This window comes from Cherax quadricarinatus, chromosome 55 (assembly GCF_038502225.1).
Source record: "Cherax quadricarinatus isolate ZL_2023a chromosome 55, ASM3850222v1, whole genome shotgun sequence".
Lineage (NCBI taxonomy): Eukaryota > Metazoa > Arthropoda > Malacostraca > Decapoda > Parastacidae > Cherax > Cherax quadricarinatus.
Window position 1 is genome coordinate 18,965,724 of NC_091346.1, and position 21,434 is coordinate 18,987,157.

At 41.9% G+C, this 21,434-nt stretch overlaps 1 protein-coding gene across 5 annotated transcripts in view; it reads left to right on the plus strand.

Moving 5' to 3' along the window:
* LOC128698893 (glutamate-gated chloride channel) overlaps window positions 1–20,412 on the plus strand; it is a 412,436-nt gene extending 392,024 nt beyond the window's left edge. The window contains exons 12-16 of one of the 5 annotated variants that reach the window (XM_070096884.1): window positions 7,139–7,368; window positions 13,560–13,772; window positions 14,683–14,736; window positions 17,452–17,705; window positions 18,367–20,412. In XM_070096884.1, the coding sequence (XP_069952985.1) occupies window positions 7,139–7,368; window positions 13,560–13,772; window positions 14,683–14,736; window positions 17,452–17,697 (743 nt within the window). In that variant the 3' untranslated portion in view covers window positions 17,698–17,705; window positions 18,367–20,412. Of the gene's footprint in view, window positions 1–6,554; window positions 6,785–7,138; window positions 7,369–13,559; window positions 13,773–14,682; window positions 14,737–17,451; window positions 17,706–18,366 lie in introns of all 5 variants that reach the window. The other 4 variants (XM_070096883.1, XM_070096885.1, XM_070096886.1 and 1 more) reach the window with 4 other exon arrangements.
* Window positions 20,413–21,434: the final 1,022 nt, after the last annotated feature.

A 21,434-nucleotide genomic window follows, 5' to 3' on the forward strand; every position in this document is an offset into this window, starting at 1 on the left:
TTCCATGTACTCCAGTGTATATTCCTCCCATATTATTTCTCAAGATTATTTATGTTAGTGAATGTGGTGTTGAAAGAATGCAATAAGAATTTTCAGAACAAGCATTCACTGGTTCGACGTTTCGCCCTCTGTAGAGCTTCATCACATTAATTACCTGATAAAGTTCTACCTAGAGCGAAACGTTTCTGCAATACAATCTTCTGCAAGATAATGCTCTATTTCGTCCTGCAGTGCTGGAAGTTGGTACAATATTAGATACAGTTGTGAGGGCTGATTGTTCATGAACATGTTCATCCAGTCTGACAGTGGATGAATTATCCCACTCTTGCCATCCTTCGGTTAATATTAACATGTATCTGTGTGTGTCCGTGAGAAAGACTGTGTATAATTAACCTGTTTTTACCATAGTTTTTTTTTTCTTTGAGTGAACTAGGCCTATTAGTGTTCATTACTAGTGAGGCTCTTATCATTAATGCTAACTTAATTTTTGTGTTTGACTTACTAACCACCCACCCTCACTTACAGGTTAATTACGGTGACCTGGTTAATTTTCCTGAGTAATTACTTTGCATTCGCCCTGTACTAATCTTCTAGCCTTCTATCAACGCCTTTGTCTCGATCTATTCCTAATTAACCTTCCTAAACTTTCTATTTTTTTTTAATTCATCTCTCCTGATTTCTAAACTTTTGTTTTAAATCTAGAAAATAGGACACTAAACTATTAACTATTGACTTACGGGGAAATTGCCTCCCGCGACCAGGTCAGAGACCAAGTTTTCTGGTTGCTGGTCTAATCAACCACAAGAAGAAGAAGACGAGGAGGAGGAGGAGAAGGAGGAGGACGAGGAGTAGAAAAAGAAGAAGAAGAAGAAGAGGAAGAAGAAGAAGAAGAAGAAGAAGAAGAAGAAGAAGAAGAAGAAGAAGAAGAAGAAGAAGAAGAAGAAGAAGAGGAAGAAGAAGAAGAAGAAGAAGAAGAAAAGTCTTTGGTCCCAGGCTGAAGCATTCTATAAAATTTCACTCCGAATTATGAAAAACTGTGAATTGTTCCAGCCACTGTATTTTGAGTTACTTGTGATTTGTTCCAACCACGGTACTGTTAGTTAGTTTTTCTTTCCTGGTACATTTCTTGGCACTTGAGCAGATGAATCTACACACACACACACACACACACACACACACACACACACACACACAGGAGGAAGAGGAATGGCTGCAAAATGGATCTGAATAAATGGAAAGAGTGGTCAGGTAAGTTGATGCTTGAATTCAACCCCACCAAATGTTTGGTCATGAAGACTGGGTAAGAAGCAAGAAGACTGGACACGGAGTAAGGACTCGGGAGGAAAGAGGCTGCAGACTGCACTCCGAGAGAAAGACTCAGGGGTGAGCATATTGCTCAGGGTATCACCAGAGGCTCACATAAAGCAAAGAGCCTATAATTGATGTTCGTCTGGCAAATCTAAGAATGGCCTTCAGGAATCTCAGCAGAAAGCAAATTCTTGTTCTTTATACAACAGATGTCAGGACTATCTTGGAGTACGCAGCACCAATATGGAACCCACACCTAAGAAAATCTGTTCAAAAACTGCAGAAGAGCAAGGAGATTTGTTGTAGTTGGATGGTTCAGAGAACCGACACGTTGATAAATTAGACACATGTGCAACTCTTGGGTATCTTTATTTAGGAAACGTTTCGCCACACAGTGGCTTCATCAGTCCATGCAAAGGAGAATCGTGAAGAACAGGAGGAGAATGAGGTAATCAGTCCCTCAACCTTGAGTCGATGTGGTCAGTCCATCAATCTTGAATAGAATACGGCATAAGTGCGGAGAAGTGGCTTATATACCGTAGGTAGGAGAGGTGCAGCAGTCGTAGGTGGTGTCACATTTGTTCATGTGGAAGTAGGTCGTGCCCAAGGGTTAGGCAAGCGAAGAATTCCCATTCATCCACATTCCTGTCAGACGCTGCAACTTCTTTGGATATAAATACTTGGGAATTCTTCGCTTGGCTAACCTTTGGGCACGACCTACTTCCACATGGACAAATGTGACACCATCTACGACTGCTGCACCTCTCCTACCTACGGTATATAATCCACTTCTCCGCACTTATGCCGTATTCTATTCAACATTGATGGACTGACCACATCGACTCAAGGTTGAGGGACTGATTACCTCATTCTCCTCCTGTTCTTCACGATTCTCCTTTGTATGGACAGAAGAAGCCACTGTGTGGCGAAACGTTTCCTCAGTGAAGATACCCAAGAGTTGCACATGTGTCTAATTTATCAACGAGATTTGTTTCTGACCTAAGGGGCATAACTAGTGAGCAGATGTTAACGGAATTAAATCTAATGACATTAGAGGACAGAAGAACCAGGGAGGACATGGTAACAACATACAAAATAGGAAGAGGAAGTGACAGGGTAGCCAAGAAGTATTTATTCAGTCTCAGAGTGATCAGGAAGTGGAATAATTTCGGTGACGAAGCAGTGGAAGCAGACCCCATACGTAGTTTTAAGAGAAGGTATGACAGTATACGAGGCTAGGAGGGGCAAGAAGCAAATTGAGAGGCCGGCCAGGAGCTGGGACTCGACCATAAAGAGCATAGAAACAAAATGGAATTACAGTAAGAGCTAGAAAGAAGTAAAGAGCGACATAGTGAGAGCAAAAGAGAGGAAGAAAAAAGAGAATAAGAGTGAACGAAAGTGGTAGCGCCAGAAATTATTCCCCGAGAATAAAGTCTGCGGATCCATCCAGCCATGTTTCACTACTCCCTCCCGCACTACGCCAGGAGAGACGGACGGTGATTCTTACCTCTACTAATCCGCTCGCGCCCTCTAAACACCAACTCTAATCATTACCGTGCACGCTGGGAAGCACTAAACTCCCAAGGGTCATACAGTGCCCGGTAAACAGCTACTAAAATGCCCGGGTACTGGTGTCGGTAGACCTTCCACCTGATTACCAACCAGACAAACAAAGGAAGTATTGGTGGAGTCCAAGAAAGTGATGAACGCAGCGCTCACATTTTAATAACAGTAATAATAATAATAATAATAATAATAATAATAATAATAATAATAATAATAATAATAATAATAATAATAATATTATTATTATTATTATTATTATTATTATTATTATTATTATATTATTATTATTATTATTATTATTATTATTATTATTATTATTATTATTATTATTATTATTATTATTGTTGTTGTTGTTGTTGTTGTTGTTGTTGTTACTGTAATAATAATCGTAATGATAAGAATAATAATAACAATAATATCAGTAATATTAATATGAATAAAAATATTAATATTAACAACGCATCTGTTGATGGATGCTTTGGTCGTCAGAAACATCTGAGCTTATGTAGATCTTAACGTTATAGAATTAATTCATTTTTCTCCTCTGCATCTCTGAGTGACATAAGAATGAAGGATGGGACAATCAGATCCTGGGCAAGTGCGCTATGTTAATGTGTGACAGTTTCATATGTACGTGTGTGTGTGTGTGTGTGTGTGTGTGTGTGTGTGTGTGTGTGTGTGTGTGTGTGTGTGTGTGTGTGTAAAGGGAAGGGGATCTGTATGTGCTTTTTCACACATTCATTCATTATCTTTGGTGCATAACAGGAAGATTTTCCATTGCTAAAAGTTGGTGAAAAGGAGATGAGTTTTCAGAATATATCTTTCTCAAGGTAACTCACAATCCTTCCTGCTCCAGCTGACAGATATCAGAGTTTCGTAACCTGAGGAATCCTTGGACTCCCATACGCCGTCAAAGCTCCTACACCGTTTAGTGGCCTTTGCAATTGTCAATTCACCCCGTCCTTCAACTTCAGGCCAACACCGGAGGCAACGAACCCGTGCTTTTTTGCACTCTGTAATTTCAGCCAAGAACCGTGAAGAGACGTCCATACAGAGAGCGTGAGAAACATAAAACCACAGGGCGTGGGCGAGAGGACAAAAAAAAAAAACACCACGGTTTTCATTTTAAGAATTTTCTCCATGCCCTCGCAATTCAGAGTTAACTGCTTGGAAAATTTCATGGGCTGGAGCAATGGGGAAAACATTCATGGGGTTCGTGGAAAACACTCCTCTCCCTGGGTGCTCCCATGAGGTGATTACCACCTCAGGCTTGTGACCACTGATAAATATTGAGTGCCAATGGAAATACCAGTGTTCGTAAAGAATTTTTATTGAAAGGGACAAATTCTTACAGTGTTTATTATTATTATTATTATTATTATTATTATTATTATTATTATTATTATTATTATTATTATTATTATTATTATTATGATTATTATGATTATTATGATTATCATTATTATTATTATTATTATTATTATTATTATTATTATTATTATTATTATTATTATTATTATTATTATTATTATTATTATTATTATTATAATAATAATTATTATTATTATTATTATTATTATTATTATTATTATTACAGTTATTTAAGTTATTGATAATATTATTATTATCATTATTATTATTGTTGCTGTTATTATTATTATTATTATTATTATTATTATTATTATTATTATTATTGCTGTTATTATTATTGTTATTATTACATGAAAAGCATGGCCGTAAGATTCACCGGCCATTATATACTGAAGCCATTAAGAAGAGACAGACTGAAATTTATTTAACGTGATTTATAAAAAAAAATAACATTATTACACTGTTTAATACATAAAATTGGTCGCTGTTCACCTACCTACTTGAATTTTCCTCTCTGCCGTCGTTAAATAAGGAAGCACCTTTTTCAAAGGTTTGCAGCCACGCTGCAGAGGGTTTTGAGAGTTATCTGAGCCATTCCAAGATGCCAGGAACACAGCTTCGATTATATTGAAGTGAGAAACCATTTGAATTTAGAATGGATGTAAATGAGTGCTCGGAGAATTCGTTTATTGCTTTATGTGAGAGTTTATACAGGAGAAAGATTATTACAGGACCTCAGTGTATCTGAATGATTTATATGATAATGTTGGTCTAATAAGTGTCTGGATGCTTCATACAGGAACGAACCCCTTATCAGTGCATAGATTTATTGATATTAATCACCTAAATGTCTCAAACAGTAATGCATACATGGGAATTCGTAGAGGAGAGAGACTGTTAGTGTTGAAAAGACTTTCAAGGTAAGCAATGGGAGACTTCAAACGGGAGAGACATCATTCCAGTGTCGAGTCTTCAAAGCATAAACATGGACACTTCTATACAGTTCAGGTTTACGCCTTAAGTAGGAGCCAGTAAACTCCGACAAGGACGATGTGAGTGTATGTACCCTGCTATATAGTAGCATTTAGGTGAGTACACATAGGAGGTGAGTCTGTCTGGCGCTCAGCAGACGGAGGATCGAGCCTCCACCAAGCCTTGCTCTGAATGACCCCAAAGAGGTTGAGCACTTAACATGAATTAAATCTGATTAAATTATGTACAAGTCAGGTTATTTCAGGCCTGGATCTCTTGAGAGGATTCAGCTCTAGCTCCTGGGTATCTTGAGAGGACTCAGCTCTAGCTCCTGGGTATCTTGAGAGGGTTCAGCTCTAGCTCCTGGGTATCTTGAGAGGATTCAGCTCTAGCTCCTGGGTATCTTGAGAGGGTTCAGCTCTAGCTCCTGGGTATCCTGAGAGGATTCAGCTCTAGCTCCTGGGTATCTTGAGAGGATTCAGCTCTAGCTCCTGGGTATCTTGAGAGGGTTCAGCTCTAGCTCCAAGGTATCTTGAGAGAATAGAATAAATCGGCCAGACATGTGTATGACACACAAGCGAACATGTGTATTCACAAGACCTCTCTCTAACCTCCACCACTTACTACCTCCCTCCATCCTCCACCCTCCATCCTCCATCCTCCACCCTCCACCTTCCTCCACCCTCCACCTCAGTCTAATCACCTACTTCCTCTACCTATCGCCTGTTTTCCTATCTTTCCGGCTTTCGTCTTTCGTAACTACAATGTGTGTCGCTCTCTTCCTCTTAAACATATGCATTAGACAGTTTTCCTTTCTCCCTCTTTCCCACTTTCTAATATTATCCTTCTGTCTTTACCATTTTCTCCTCTCCTCTTAGTAATTTTTTTACCTCCATTCTTTCTTTTAATACTTTCTCTTTATCTTTTCTTACAATATTTTTTCCTCTGTTTCTCCTTAAATATTTTTAATTACGCCTTTTCAATGCTGCACTATTTTTTATTGTACCTTGGAATTTATATCGGTGTTTTATTTTGTACCTTAAAATCCTTATTTCTTGACTTCTGTATTCCATCGTTTATCACCTCTAGTGTACTCACTGCATGTTTCTAATTTACACCTCCCTTTCCACTGCATTCTTCCACCTGCTGGCTCTGTTCCCTTCCCTGTAGGACTTAATTGAGAGTCAACCTGATACCTCACTCCTTCCATGTCTCTAATCTGCAATCTCCCATCAGCCCTTTGCTTCACAGATATTCCAGGTCTCACTTTAAGAGCAGCCTCCATCCGCTAGGAAGGTCGCGCTACGAATCAGGACAGTAATGATTCTCATGTTCAGGTGAATACTCCTGTCTGCTGGTGGCGCTGATCTTCAAGAGAGAGTTCTCGTACTACCTCATCCAGTACTACATACCCTGCTGTATGTTGGTGATCGTGTCTTGGGTGTCCTTCTGGCTGGATCAGAACGCAGTGCCGGCCAGAGTGGCTCTCGGGGTCACCACTCTCCTGACTATGTCCACGCAGACCTCCTCCATCAACCAGTCGCTGCCTCCTGTGTCCTACACTAAGGTACCGCCCTTAGGCACCCCTTAGCGACCTCTTTAGTAACCTCCCTTAGATATTGGACGGGTGACTACAGTTGCCTTCGCGTAAACCTGAACTTCAAGGGAGAGTTCCATTTTCCTTCACCCAGTACTAATATCCCCAGATGTATGTTGATAACCGTGTCTTGGGTGTCCTGGTACGACCAGAACGCCGTCCTTGCGCGGGTGTCCCTGGGGGTAAACACGCTTCTCACTATGTCCATAAATACATACCTTTTCCAACATCCAGTTGCTGCGTCCTGCGTCCTAAACCCAGGTACCTCCCTCACGCCTCCCATAGACACCCATTTAGTAACCTCCCTTGTTAACTATTGGACAGGTGAATACAGTTGCCTTCGCGTAGACCTCGTCTTCAAGAGAGAGTTCTCGTACTACCTCATCCAGTACTACATCCCCTGCTGTATGTTGGTGATCGTGTCTTGGGTGTCCTTCTGGCTCGACCAGAACGCCGTCCCCGCCAGGGTGTCCCTGGGGGTAACCACGCTCCTGACGATGTCCACGCAGACCTCCAGTATAAATAATACGCTGCCGCCCGTATCCTACACCAAGGTCAATCCACAAAGTGTCTCAGTATGCCCTGCATCATGTGGAGACGTCTAGCCAGGTCCTGACGGGGTCTCAAGACCCCAGCACGCCAAAACCCACGCGGCGTTGTTTGCATGCACGCCCACTTACGCCCACAACTTTACCCCCGCCCTCCCCTCCCCTCCCCTCCCCTCCCCTGCCCCCCTTACCTAACAGGCGCTGCCATGGCCACTTGCCCACCTGCTCCCCTTAACCTTTCAAAGAGAGTTAACCAGCCTGGTGTCCCTTCCCTGGGCGGCACCGTAGTGCCCACTGTACTGGTGATGTTCACCTGGTGAGTACTGTACTGGGTCTACCTAGTAAGTACTGTACTGGGTCCACCTAGTAAATACTGTACTGGGTCTACCTAGTAAATACTGTACTGGGTCTACCTAGTAAATGCTGTACTGGGTCTACCTAGTAAATACTGTACTGGGTCTACCTAGTAAGTACTGTACTGGGTCCACCTAGTAAATACTGTACTGGGTCTACCTAGTAAATACTGTACTTGGTCTACCTAGTAAATACTGTACTGGGTCTACCTAGTAAATACTGTACTGGGTCTACCTAGTAAATGCTGTACTGGGTCTACCTAGTAAAAACTGTACTGGGTCTACCTAGTAAATGCTGTACTGGGTCTACCTAATAAGTACCGCACCGGGTGTACCTAGCAAGTACTGTACTGGGTGCACTTAGGAAGTACTGTACTAGATGTACCTAGCAGGTACTGTACTGGGTGTACCTAGCAAGTGCTGTACTGGGTGCACTTAGGAAGTACTGTACTAGATGTACCTAGCAGGTACTGTACTGGGTGTACCTAGCAAGTACTGTACTGGGTGCACTTAGGAAGTACTGTACTAGATGTACATAGCAGATACTGTACTGGGTGTACCTAGCAAGTGCTGTACCGGGTATACTTATCAAGTGCTGTACCGGGTCTACCTAGTAAGTACCGTACCGGGTGTACCTAGCAAGTACTGTACCGGGTATTGTTTATCCGCAGAATACTAACATAAATATCATGGGATCGCTAAGGGCACGGGACGTTATCATCAATGACAGTATTGTGTTTGCTAACTAGAATGTTGTCCTGTTTTTGTATGATTTGTACGCTTCTGTTCCGTGTTCGCAGTACCTCTAGCATGGACGACCTTCGTGGCTTAGAGCCTTAGAAAGTCACTAGATGTATATGGTAGGTGTTTGTGTGGTGTGTGTGTGTGTGTGTGTGTGTGTGTGTATGTGTGTGGATGAGTGTATTTTTTCCCTCCTATGAACAGGAGGTCGTTCATTGTCCTTCATCTGCTGTCTTATCTTCGTGGGTCGTGGGTCGTTGGTCGTGTCTTCACAGCTTCATTGAAAGAACTTTGTATTTGCAGAACTTTCGCCACTCTTTTATCTGTCCTCTTTCTTTCTTGTCTTTATCGTAGTTTCCTTGAGGTATTAACCTTCTGTTGTTCCTCTAAACTTTCAAAGATCTGTGCTTGTAGACTTTGTTTGCATTTGAAGCCACGAGTTGGTAAGTGTGTGTGTGTGTGTGTGTGTGTGTGTGTGTGTGTGTGTGTGTGTGTGTGTGTGTGTGTGTGTGTGTGTGTGTGTGTGTGTGTGTGTGTGCGTGTGTGTGGGCGGGTGAGGATGCATGTGTGTGTTTGAGAGAGAGAAAGAGAGATCTTGTGTATGTGTTAGAGACAGCCTCTCACTGATCAATATAAAGAGTGAGACTGTATCTTGTGACAAAATATTTTAAGTGTATTGAGAGGATTTGTGTTTTTTTTCCTTCACAATCATCTGGCCAGTTCTCACACGGCTCTAAGAGACAGCAATCCTCTAAGAAGCAGTATCCCTTTAAGAGGCAATATCCCTCTAGGAGGCAGTATCCCCAGCAAGTATTGTACACTGTTCAGTAGTGTTGTGCAGCGAGCCAATGCTGTGCAAATTAGATAGGTGTTCGGTTTGGTAGTGATGTGTGGTTTTGTAGTGATGTTTGGTTTGACAGTTGTGTTTGGTTTGTAATGGTGTGTGGTTTTGTAGTGGTGTATGGGTTTTACAGTGGTGGGTTGTCAATGTGCTATATGTTGTCGTTATGGGTGGCAGCATCTGTGCCAACCACAGCACTCTTTCTCTCTCTCTCTCTCTCTCTCTCTCTCTCTCTCTCTCTCTCTCTCTCTCTCTCTCTCTCTCTCTCTCTCTCTCTCTCTCTCTCTCTCTCTCTCTCTGTCGCTCCTTCCAGCTTTACTGGTTGTTGCTTATTACTGAGGCTTCTACCTCTCCCCTATTCCAATCCTCCTTACCTTCTGCCTTACCTCCACACCCTCCTTCCATCCCTGCTACGAGCTATCCATTTCCACACACCATTCATCCACTCTCGACACCTCATCCATCCATTCTCTCTCATTTCCCCCATCACAAACAGGTTTCCAAAACAAATTACATTCTCATCTGGTTCAAGCAGATGTTCTTTCTTTCTCATCTCTGGGAGTAGCGTATTTCCTATTTCCCTGATTCGAAATGTTTCTCGGAATTCTTAAAAACACGTTGTAGACCCAGGCTTTCGTTTCTCTACGTTTCTCCTTAAATAGGGTTTAGTGATAGTTGATAAATGCCCGTTTAGTGCGAAATGTCGTCTGATATTAGTTTGGCTTAGCTAGGTTCAATTAATGTTCGAAATGTAGATCTGTTGACCACTGTTCTATTCAAGGAGACAGTTATATTCTGTCTCTCACAGCAGCGTTTCTGTCACTCCCAGCAGTGTTCCATCCTGTCACTCCCAGCAGTGTTCCATCCTGTCACTCCCAGCAGTGTTCCATCCTATCACTCCTAGCAGTGTTCCATCCTGTCACTTCTAGCAATGGTCGATCCTGTCACTCCCAGCAGTGTTCCATCCTGTCACTCCCAGCAGTGTTCCATCCTGTCACTCCCAGCAGTGTTCCATCCTGTCATTCCCAGCAGTGTTCCATCCTGTCACTCCCAGCAGTGTTCCATCCTGTCACTCCCAGCAGTGTTCCATCCTGTCACTCTCAGCAGTGTTCCATCCTGTCACTCCTAGCAGTGTTCCATCCTGTCACTCCCAGCAGTGTTCCATCCTGTCATTCCCAGCAGTGTTCCATCCTGTCACTCCCAGCAGTGTTCCATCCTGTCACTCCTAGCAGTGTTCCATCCTGTCACTCCCAGCAGTGTTCCATCCTGTCACTCTTAGCAGTGCTCCATCCTATCACTCCCAGCAGTGTTGCATCCTGTCACTCCTAGCAGTGTTCCATCCTGTCATTCCTAGCAGTGTTCCATCTTGTCACTCCTAGCAGTGTTCCATCCTGTCACTCCTAGCAGTGTTCCATCCTGTCATTCCTAGCAGTGTTCCATCCTGTCACTCCCAGCAGTGTTGCATCCTGTCACTCCTAGCAGTGTTCCATCCTGTCATTCCTAGCAGTGTTTCCTGTCACTCCTAGCAGTGTTCCATCCTGTCACTCCCAGTAGTGTTCCATCCTGTCACTCCTAGCAGTGTTCCATCCTGTCATTCCTAGCAGTGTTCCATCCAGTCACTCCTAGCAGTGTTCCATCCTGTCACTCCTAGCAGTGTTCCATCCTGTCACTCCCAGCAGTGTTGCATCCTGTCACTCCTAGCAGTGTTCCATCCTGTCATTCCTAGCAGTGTGCCATCCTGTCACTCCTAGCAGTGTTCCATCCTGTCACTCCTAGTAGTGTTCCATCCTGTCACTCCTAGCAGTGTTCCATCCTGTCATTCCTAGCAGTGTTCCATCCTGTCACTCCCAGCAGTGTTCCATCCTGTCACTCCTAGCAGTGTTCCATCCTGTCACTCCTAGCAGTGTTCCATCCTGTCATTCCTAGCAGTGTTCCATCCTGTCACTCCTAGCAGTGTTCCATCCTGTCACTCCTAGCAGTGTTCCATCCTGTCACTCCTAGCAGTGTTCCATCCTGTCACTCCTAGCAGTGTTCCATCCTGTCACTCCCAGCAGTGTTCCATCCTGTCACTCCCAGCAGTGTTCCATCCTGTCACTCCCAGCAGTGTTGCATCCTGTCACTCCTAGCAGTGTTCCATCCTGTCATTCCTAGCAGTGTTCCATCCTGTCACTCCTAGCAGTGTTCCATCCTGTCATTCCTAGCAGTGTTCCATCCTGTCACTCCTAGCAGTGTTCCATCCTGTCACTCCCAGCAGTGTTCCATCCTGTCATTCCTAGCAGTGTTCCATCCTGTCACTCCTAGCAGTGTTCCATCCTGTCACTCCTAGCAGTGTTCCATCCTGTCACTCCTAGCAGTGTTCCATCCTGTCACTCCCAGCTGTGTTCCATCCTGTCACTCCCAGCAGTGTTCCATCCTGTCACTCCCAGCAGTGTTGCATCCTGTCACTCCTAGCAGTGTTCCATCCTGTCATTCCTAGCAGTGTTCCATCCTGTCACTCCTAGCAGTGTTCCATCCTGTCATTCCTAGCAGTGTTCCATCCTGTCAGTCCTAGCAGTGTTCCATCCTGCCATTCTTAGCAGTGTTCCATCCTGTCACTCCTAGCAGTGTTCCATCCTGTCACTCCTAGCAGTGTTCCATCCTGTCACTCCCAGCAGTGTTCCATCCTGTCGCTCCCAGCAGTGTTCCATCCTGTCAGTCCTAGCAGCGTTCCATTTTCTCATCCCTGAGTGTTCCATCCTGTCACTCTCAGCATTCTTCCAACCTGTCATTCTCAGCAGTGTTCCATCCTGTAACTCCTAGCAGTGTTCCGTCCTGTCATTCCTAGCAGCGTTTCATCCTGTCACTCCTAGCAGTGTTCCGTCCTGTCATTCCTAGCAGCGTTTCATCCTGTCACTCCTAGCAGTGCTCCTTCCTGTCAGTCCCAGCAGTGTTCCTTCCTCTCAGTCTTAGCAGTGTTCTTTCCTGTCACTCCTAGCAGTGTTCCTTCCTGTCACTCCCAGCAGCGTTCCTTCTTGTCACTCCCAGCAATGCTCCTTCCTGTAACTCCTAGCAGTGTTCCATCCTGTCAGTCATAGCAGTGCTCCTTCCTGTCACTCCTAGCAGTGTTCTTTCCTGTCTGTCTCAGCAGTGCTCCTTCCTGTCACTCCCAGCAGTGATCCTATTTCTCAGTCCCAGCAGCGTCCCTGTCAGTCCCAGCATTGATCCTATCTGTCAGTCCCAGCAGGCTTCCTGTCACTCCTGTCAGTGTTCCTGTCACTGCCAGCAGTGTTCCCGTCACTACCAGCACTGTTATTGTCATTGCCAGCAGTGTTCCCGTCACTGCCAGCAGTGTTATTGTCACTGCCAGCAGTGTTATTGTCACTGCCAGCAGTGTTATTGTCACTGCCAGCAGTGTTCCCGTCACTGCCAGCAGTGTTCCTGTCACTGCTAGCAGTGTTCTTGTCACTTCCAGCAGTGTTCCTGTCACTGCCAGTAGTGTTCTCACTCACACTCACCAGTAGACAGCCTTCGCTCGCAGCTCACAGTTCCGGATGGCATAGCTCAGTAGATGAAAAAACATCGCCCCTAGTTTACACCATGCTATGCTTTAGTTAGTGTTACGCTGCTGTACGGTCAATGGAGCGACGTTTCTCCTCCTCCTCCCGTGAGTCGCTACTTTCTCGACATCGCTTGATATTGAATCGGTAAATAGACACACATACAGCTAATGTGAGATTTTATTGCCACAATCAAACGTCATATTAGCTGCATCTGTGTCTGTTTTCACAACATTCTGTCGGTAATTCTACAATTAATACGAATATCGAATCACTCGCCCTTAGTTTTCTTCCACCTGTGAGTGACTTCTCCTCTATACCACCTCTTATATTCCCCTTACTCTGCTCCACATTGTCCTAGCTGCCTCTGCTCCATATAGCCCTTGCTGTACGCATGCCCTCCGCTGCCTTCCCCTACAAAAATTGCCCTCTCACCAGCATAGAGCGTGCGATTCACCAAGATCACCCCCGCTCTGGGACTTAAATTCAAAGGCGTTCTTTGCTTTCCTAGTTAGAGATAATCTAAAAAAATCTTTTGCTTCATATTAACTGGTGCAAAATTCTTTACAGTGGTGGATATACACAGTAAATGATTGGACTGTTGCTCTTCTCGCCTTATTAGTAAAGATTTTGTTTCAAGACTCGAAGCCCAAGACCGGGAGAGGTAGGTGTCTTGTGTGTGGGTCTCAGGGCTTGACTCCCTCCCTCCAACTGTCTCACCTTCAGGCCATTGACGTGTGGACCGGCGTATGCCTCACCTTCGTCTTCGGGGCGCTGCTGGAGTTCGCGCTCGTCAACTACGCCTCGCGCTCCGATAAACACCGTGAGAAGATGAAGGAGAAGCTGAAGGAGCAAAAGAAACAGTGGGAGGCGGAACACGCCGCAGCGTTGGAAGCCGCCATGCAGGACCAGACTGAAGACGGGCACACCTTTGCTATGGTAAATAACCTTGAGTAACGTCACCAGTGGAACTCCGAGGTGCCAGAACACAATGGGAAAGTCTCCTCCCTTAGCGGGGTCATATATTTCAATAGCCTTCCTTTTAATTATAACTACACTAAGAGTATTTATGGCTTGCTTCCCTCTCATTACCAGCTATATGTATCAAGCTAGCTTTATGGTATTATATACAGATATACATGAAATAAACACCACAGTAAGAAAAAAAACACAGCAGGCTTGCCTAAGCGCTGTCGTAATTCCTCGGCAGATGCGAAATGCACGGATGCGCTGAGGTGTTTGTTCCGTGTATGTGTTTTCTCCACACAGGTGTTTTTTCATATTTGTAGTCATGCATTCTTATATCGTTTTCCCCTCTCTATATGTAAGGTCTTGTGCTCTGTAGGGTGAAGGTAGAATAGGCTTAGCCTCACTAGTTCATACGTGTGCTTAACTTGTATGGCAGCCATGTTGTTTCAAACGTTCTGGCACCAGTGAGTCTCTTACTGTTTTCATTCCGTGTTCGTTTTGCCTGTTTCTTTGTGTTCCCTTAATGTTTACATCCCGAGAATGGATTTATCAATATGCTTGGCCAGATAGTGTGGATAATCCCTAGTGAAATTTGACATGCAAGTTGACCTTTATAATATGTCCCAATTTTTCTCCGTCTACCTGTGTTCCCTTTCTCCCTTACAGTTCCTATCTAGCCCACTGCTAAAGGCTCCTCTAAATCCTCTTATGTCTCCCACACTAGAACCCTTTGACCACGCTCCCCTAGATTAGAAACCAATGCAATAGAGGAGTATAGAGGAAGAGTGTGGGGTAGAGGGGTTTCAGTTTTTTGGCTAGAAGTCATTCATGTACAGTAGAGCTTCTTCTAAAAGGGTGTTTCAAATCTTGCCCTGTCCAGCCGGCTTCTCCACCCCGTCCACGACGGTTGATGGACCTGCTTATCGCTAAGACGGTAAGTGTGGCACCTGTCCAGGTGCTAGGAGAGTGACTCATGCCTTGCCTTGCTAAGAGATAATGACACATGCCTCACACACCCACCTGCCTTGCTGGGAAACAGTGCCCACGCCTCTCACACTCACCTGCCTTGCTAGGAGGCAACAACATACGCATCTCACACTCACCTGCCTTGCTAGGAGGCAACAACATACGCATCTCACACTCACCTGCCTTGCTAGGAGGCAACAACATACGCATCTCACACTCACCTGCCTTGCTAGGAGGCAACAACATACGCATCTCACACTCACCTGCCTTGCTAGGAGGCAACAACATACGCATCTCACACTCACCTGCCTTGCTAGGAGGCAACAACGTACGCATCTCACACTCACCTGCCTTGCTGGGAAACAGTGCCACACGCTAACATACGCATCTTAATACTAATAAATTGATGAATAAGATACTCGCTTCACCTGCTGTGCAGGTGAAGCGTTTCGCCAATGAAAACTCCAAAGTATCGTACATGTGTCTTAACTATCACACCTCTGCCACACAAAGCAATGTGCTGGCCGTGTGTCTTGCATTCTGCAACCAGATTTCTGTTTTATTTTTTAGCGGGGGACTGAGCTGTTACAGGGGAACATCGTTCACTTTTCTCAACTCACCCAACTTGAAAATAATCAAATCCTCTCTCTAAACGTCTTCGGTTATTTAAGTAGCTCGGTAAATGCCAACCTGTGTGCCACTGTACGCTGCGCTTACGTCTTCCTCCATTCTTATGTTTTAAGGATGGAGGTTACTAGGCATCACTGACAATGCAATTACTAACAGTGAGAATGGCTATTATTATTATTATTATTATTATTATTATTATTATTATTATTATTATTATTATTATTATTATTATTATTATTATTATTATTATTATTATTATTATTCATACAGCGACTGTGGTATAAAAGGTAATCAAGTCTAATGCATGAAAGGAGAGGGGTAACTCCTCTTCAAGGGTATCAAGAACTCACTTTGAAGGCTGTCCTGTTGTTCTGTTGTACAGAGTGTTCAAGGTCATTCTTGAATGTTGCAGTGTTCCTCTCTGTCAGAGAATGTTGCACAAGGAGACAGTCAAGACGGTATTGTGTTGTATAGTCCGGCGGGTTCCTCCTAGTACAGTCGGCTGGATTGCAGGGAATTAGACACATATGCACAGTCAAAACGCTTACTGATGGAAACGTTTTATCAGTCCTAATGATTGTGCATATATATGTCTGATTTTCACAGTGTATCCATGGTAGGTAAGACACATGGGCAACAGTTAGGCAACTTTATTCCGAAACGTTTCGCCTACACAGTAGGCTTCTTCAGTCGAGTACAGAAAGTAGATAGGAGCAGTAGAGATGTGAAGACGATGTAATCAGCCCATCACCCTATAAGTCGTAGATTTGAGGTTGTCAGTCCCTCAGCCTAGAGACGAGTTCTGTTCCATAGTCTGAAACAATATACAGAGATAAGCGACAGGTTGGAGACTTATATACTGTCGGAAGGAGAGGTGCAGAGTAGTAGAAGAGAAAATGTAGCCACTGAGAGGTCACGTACTTCTCAGATCAAGTAATTCTCACTTGAAAAAGTTGTCCAAGGTGTTTTCTCTTCTGTACCAAGATGCCATTGTGTTGCAGTGTCTGACAGAGTGAATATCAAAATGGTATATAATACCGACAGGTTGGTAGGAAAGACACATAGGCAACACTTAGGTATCTTAATTCCCAAACGTTTCGCGTTTCCGTGGTTGTTTTGCAACCATATACATATATATATATATATATATATATATATATATATATATATATATATATATATATATATATATATATATATATATATATATATATATATGTATATATATATATATATATATATATATATATATATATATATATATATATATATATATATATATATATATATATATATATATATATATATACATAACCCAAAATTTGGTTCATCTGATTCTCGAGTTATTTGTGTGAATCGAAGGGCACTCTCACACACACACACACACACACTCAAACACTTCCTATTTTATATATAAGATATATAGTGTGTTAATACAACAGCAAATAGATAAACAAGTTTTATTTTAATTTTGATTTATATACCCAAGAGTTTATACAAGTTATATATATATATATATATATATATATATATATATATATATATATATATATATATATATATATATATATATATATATATATATATATATATATTTATTATCTTTTCTCTAAACTTTACCTTTGTGTAAACATCACCTGTGTAACCACTGCCTTTTGTCTAAATTTAACCTAAATTTAACTTCACCTGTTATTTAACATCAGCTAAGACGCCTGGTGTCTAAACTCTCCTTATAATTGATATAATTCAATATAAGCCACAATATCGTGACTGGAATAACATTCATTATAGAGAGGACACTGTAGAGGACGTTTCGCTCTGTCATGAACCATTATTAGATCACAAATTATGATCTGATACTGATCCCAATCGTGTAGAAACGTCGTTTAGAAAAATCTTCTTTCGAAAGCTTGGGTTGTTAGTGGTTAACATCCGCAAAATTGTATATAGTTTCAGTGGATGGGTTTCAACCCCTCGTTATACGCAGATACTGGCGTAGGTGTTTCGTTCTGCTGTTGATGAGTTTCTCTCTCCCCCGTGTTGCGCCCCGCAGAAGCCACTGGTGTCACGTCACAACGGCGGGATGGGTGGGGACAAGGGGCGTCCCTGCGAGATCCACCTTCAGGCGCCTCGCAAGAACTGTTGCAGGACGTGGCTGGCCAAGTTTCCAACCCGTAGCAAGCGCATAGATGTCATTTCGCGCATCACCTTCCCTCTGGTCTTCGCCTTCTTTAACATGGCATACTGGAGCACCTATCTCTTCACCGAAGATGAAGAGGAGGAGGATAACCCCAAGTAAACTAAGAGGTGAGTAATTGAAGGAGAGTTACAGAGTACGTCGACTTACCAGAGATCAGAAGTAAGTACTTCGACTTGACTTATTGGAGATTCAGAGTTGTGTATTTCAAGAGTGAATTTCACTATGTAACTCAGTGTGTAAACATCTCTATGTCACCTTTTTTGGCAAATCAGAATAGCAATGCTTTGGTAAATCAAACTTTTCGAATTATTATTTATTATTATTATTATTATTATTATAGTTCTTATTATTATTATTATTATTATTATTATTATTATTATTACTATTATTATTATTATTATTATTATTATTATTATTATTATTATTATTATTGCTATTATTATTATTATTATTATTGTTATTATTATTATTATTATTATTATTATTATTATTATTATTATTATTATTATTATTATTATTATTATTATTGCTATTATTATTATTATTATTATTATTATTATTATTATTATTATTATTATTATTATAAATAATAATAATAATGAAAATAATAATAATAATCTTCAGGGAAGAAAATCTGTGTCTTTTCCTAAAGTTGTCTAGAGTATTTTCCTCCACTACAGCTACGTAAGTTTTTTCCCATTGGCAGAAATTTAACTATCAAGAAATCTTTTCTCTGAATTTATAACATAATTTTCTCCCTCCCTACAGTTAGCAGCTTGGTTTGACACCTGAGCAGACGTGGGAGGCTTGGATGGGTGCAGCTGCTGACCGAAATATCGAGTACTTTTCCATCTGAGAGAAACCTCGTATGTGTCTTTCCATCTAAGTGGGACGGAATATCACTACCCATCTGAGACGAAACATCAATACTTGGATGGGTAGATAACCCCCGAGTAACGTGAATTATTAACGTGGTGCAACTTAGAGGATTAGAATCGTAAACGTGTGGTATTCTAAGTGACTAGACTCTTGGGATGCCGGATTCTGGATCACTGGAACGATGGATGGCAGAATCCATGAATGACTGGTAATATAGACAACTGGAACCACAAACAATTGGTACTTAGAGAGCTGAAACTCATCTGAAGCTGAAGAATCAGTTACCTAAATTCCTATTAGACAGAAAGATAAATTTATGACTGTAATCCTGGAAAATAACGTTCCATAGAAACTGGAACAATAAATAACTGGGAATATTTAGTAGCGTGGTTCATGGTTAACCTGGACTACTGACAACTGAATCACTGAATGACTGGGAACGTAGGTAACTAGAAAAGTAGTGATTGGTCCGGTAAAAAAGATTCCGGAAAAACGAAGAGCGAAGACAGTTTATGGATTCACCGTAACAACTGGAAAAACGTCAACAAATTATATCCACGAATCCGGATTCCTACTTCGTCGTACGTAACTGGAAATAAAAGTGACAGGGACAGTAGGTAACTCTGAAAACAAAACATAGGTACCTGAGGCAGTATAAGTGACGTAATGAAACAAGAATACATAAGAGGATTGAGGGTAGGATTCAGTTCTCTGTTATGGTTCTACAAGGACTGGGCCATCAACGGCACAGGGCGGTGACCAACGAAGGTGACTGACCAGCTTCATCATTAAAGCCGGAAAGGAACGAACAATGTTTACGAATCCGACTGCGAGGTATATATTAAAGCGTCGGTGTAGAGAAGGGCAGAGGGTAAATACTCTGAGAGATAAGAATAACATTAGTAATAATATATTAGTGATTCCTGTTCTTCCAAGTGAGATTATCCTCTACATAAAAGCCATGTAAATTTGTGTGTGTATATATAAAGACGAATTGTAAACGAATATCTTGAGTTTGAGGAATGTATATGTAAATATTTAGGAGAACTAATTACTTTAGCGACCTGATCTCTGGAACTAAGACCGGTATCTTCATGTCATGATTAGCGTTGGTCAAGTCCCTGAACATTTGAAAAAAAAATTACCACTGTTTATCGTGATTTTTCCGAACCAAATCTACCCCCCAAATTTTTTTTTTTGAGAGGGTAGGGGGAGGGAGATTTCGAGAGATGACCAAAATTTGGAAGACGTTCTGCAAGTGAGTTACCACACGTTTTTTTGTTTATTGATAATACGGGGATGTATAAATATTGATAACTACACGATAATGTGAGGGTAGATAACAGGAAAATCACCAGTAAGAAATGTGACATGTATGACGTGATGTTACGTAACATGACATATATGTTACGTAAGATGACCCTGATGTCACGTAACATTTCCCAAATGTCACATAGCATGACCCAGATGTCACGTAACATGGCCCAGATGTCACGTAACATTTCCCAGATGTCACGTAACGTAGCACAGCAGTCACGTAACATGGCCCAGATGTCACGTAACAGTCATAATACTCCTTCACTCTCTGGTAACAGTGACTTTTCTAGTAAAATTGTTACCACCAATCATCTGTTAAATAGTTGTACAAAGAAGTTAATAACCAGTAAGACATCTTTAATGTTGACAAGACGTCAGTGATGTCAGATTGCCAGAGTTTCCTTAGCAATAATTACACTGTATCCTCACCTTCAAGGCAAACATGAGAGAGCTTCCAACTCTACAGGGATCAAGTATATGGGATCTAAGAGCATTGAAGGAGGATTCGCTTCATATAGCAGTATTTTTTTAATTTCTTGGGGTAGCTAGTTGTTTATGTTTTGTTTACTAACAGTAGGACTTTGTTTACTAACAGTAGGACATTGTTTACTAACAGTAGGACATTGTTTACTAACAGTAGGACATTGTTTACTAACAGTGGAACTTTGTTTACTAACAGTAGGACTTTGTTTACTAACAGTAGGACATTGTTTACTAACAGTAGGACTTTGTTTACTAACAGTAGGACATTGTTTACTAATAGTAGGACTTTGTTTACTAACAGTAGGACTTTGTTTACTAACAGTAGGACATTGTTTACTAACAGTGGGACTTTGTTTACTAACAGTGGGACTTTGTTTACTAACAGTGGGACTTTGTTTACTAACAGTAGGACTTTGTTTACTAACAGTAGGACTTTGTTTACTAACAGTAGGACTTTGTTTACTAACAGTAGGACTTTGTTTACTAACAGTAGGACTTTGTTTACTAACAGTAGGACATTGTTTACTAACAGTGGGACTTTGGTTACTAACAGTGGAACTTTGTTTACTAACAGTAGGACTTTGTTTACTAACAGTAGGACTTCGTTTACTAACAGTAGGACATTGTTTACTAACAGTGGGACTTTGTTTACTAACAGTAGGACTTTGTTTACTAACAGTAGGACTTTGTTTACTAACAGTAGGACATTGTTTACTAACAATGGGACTTTGTTTACTAACAGTGGGACTTTGTTTACTAACAGTGTGACTTTGTTTACTAACAGTGGGACTTTGTTTACTAACAATAGGACTTTGTTTACTAACAGTAGGACTTTGTTTACTAACAGTAGGACTTTGTTTACTAACAGTAGGACTTTGTTTACTAACAGTAGGACATTGTTTACTAACAGTGGGACTTTGGTTACTAACAGTGGGACTTTGTTTACTAACAGTAGGACTTTGTTTACTAACAGTAGGACTTTGTTTACTAACAGTAGGACATTGTTTACTAACAGTGGGACTTTGTTTACTAACAGTGGGACTTTGTTTACTAACAGTAGGACTTTGTTTACTAACAGTGTTGACAGCAGGGAGGGGTTGACAGCAGAGAGGGGTTGACAGCAGGGAGGGGTTGACAGCAGGGAGGGGTTGACAGCA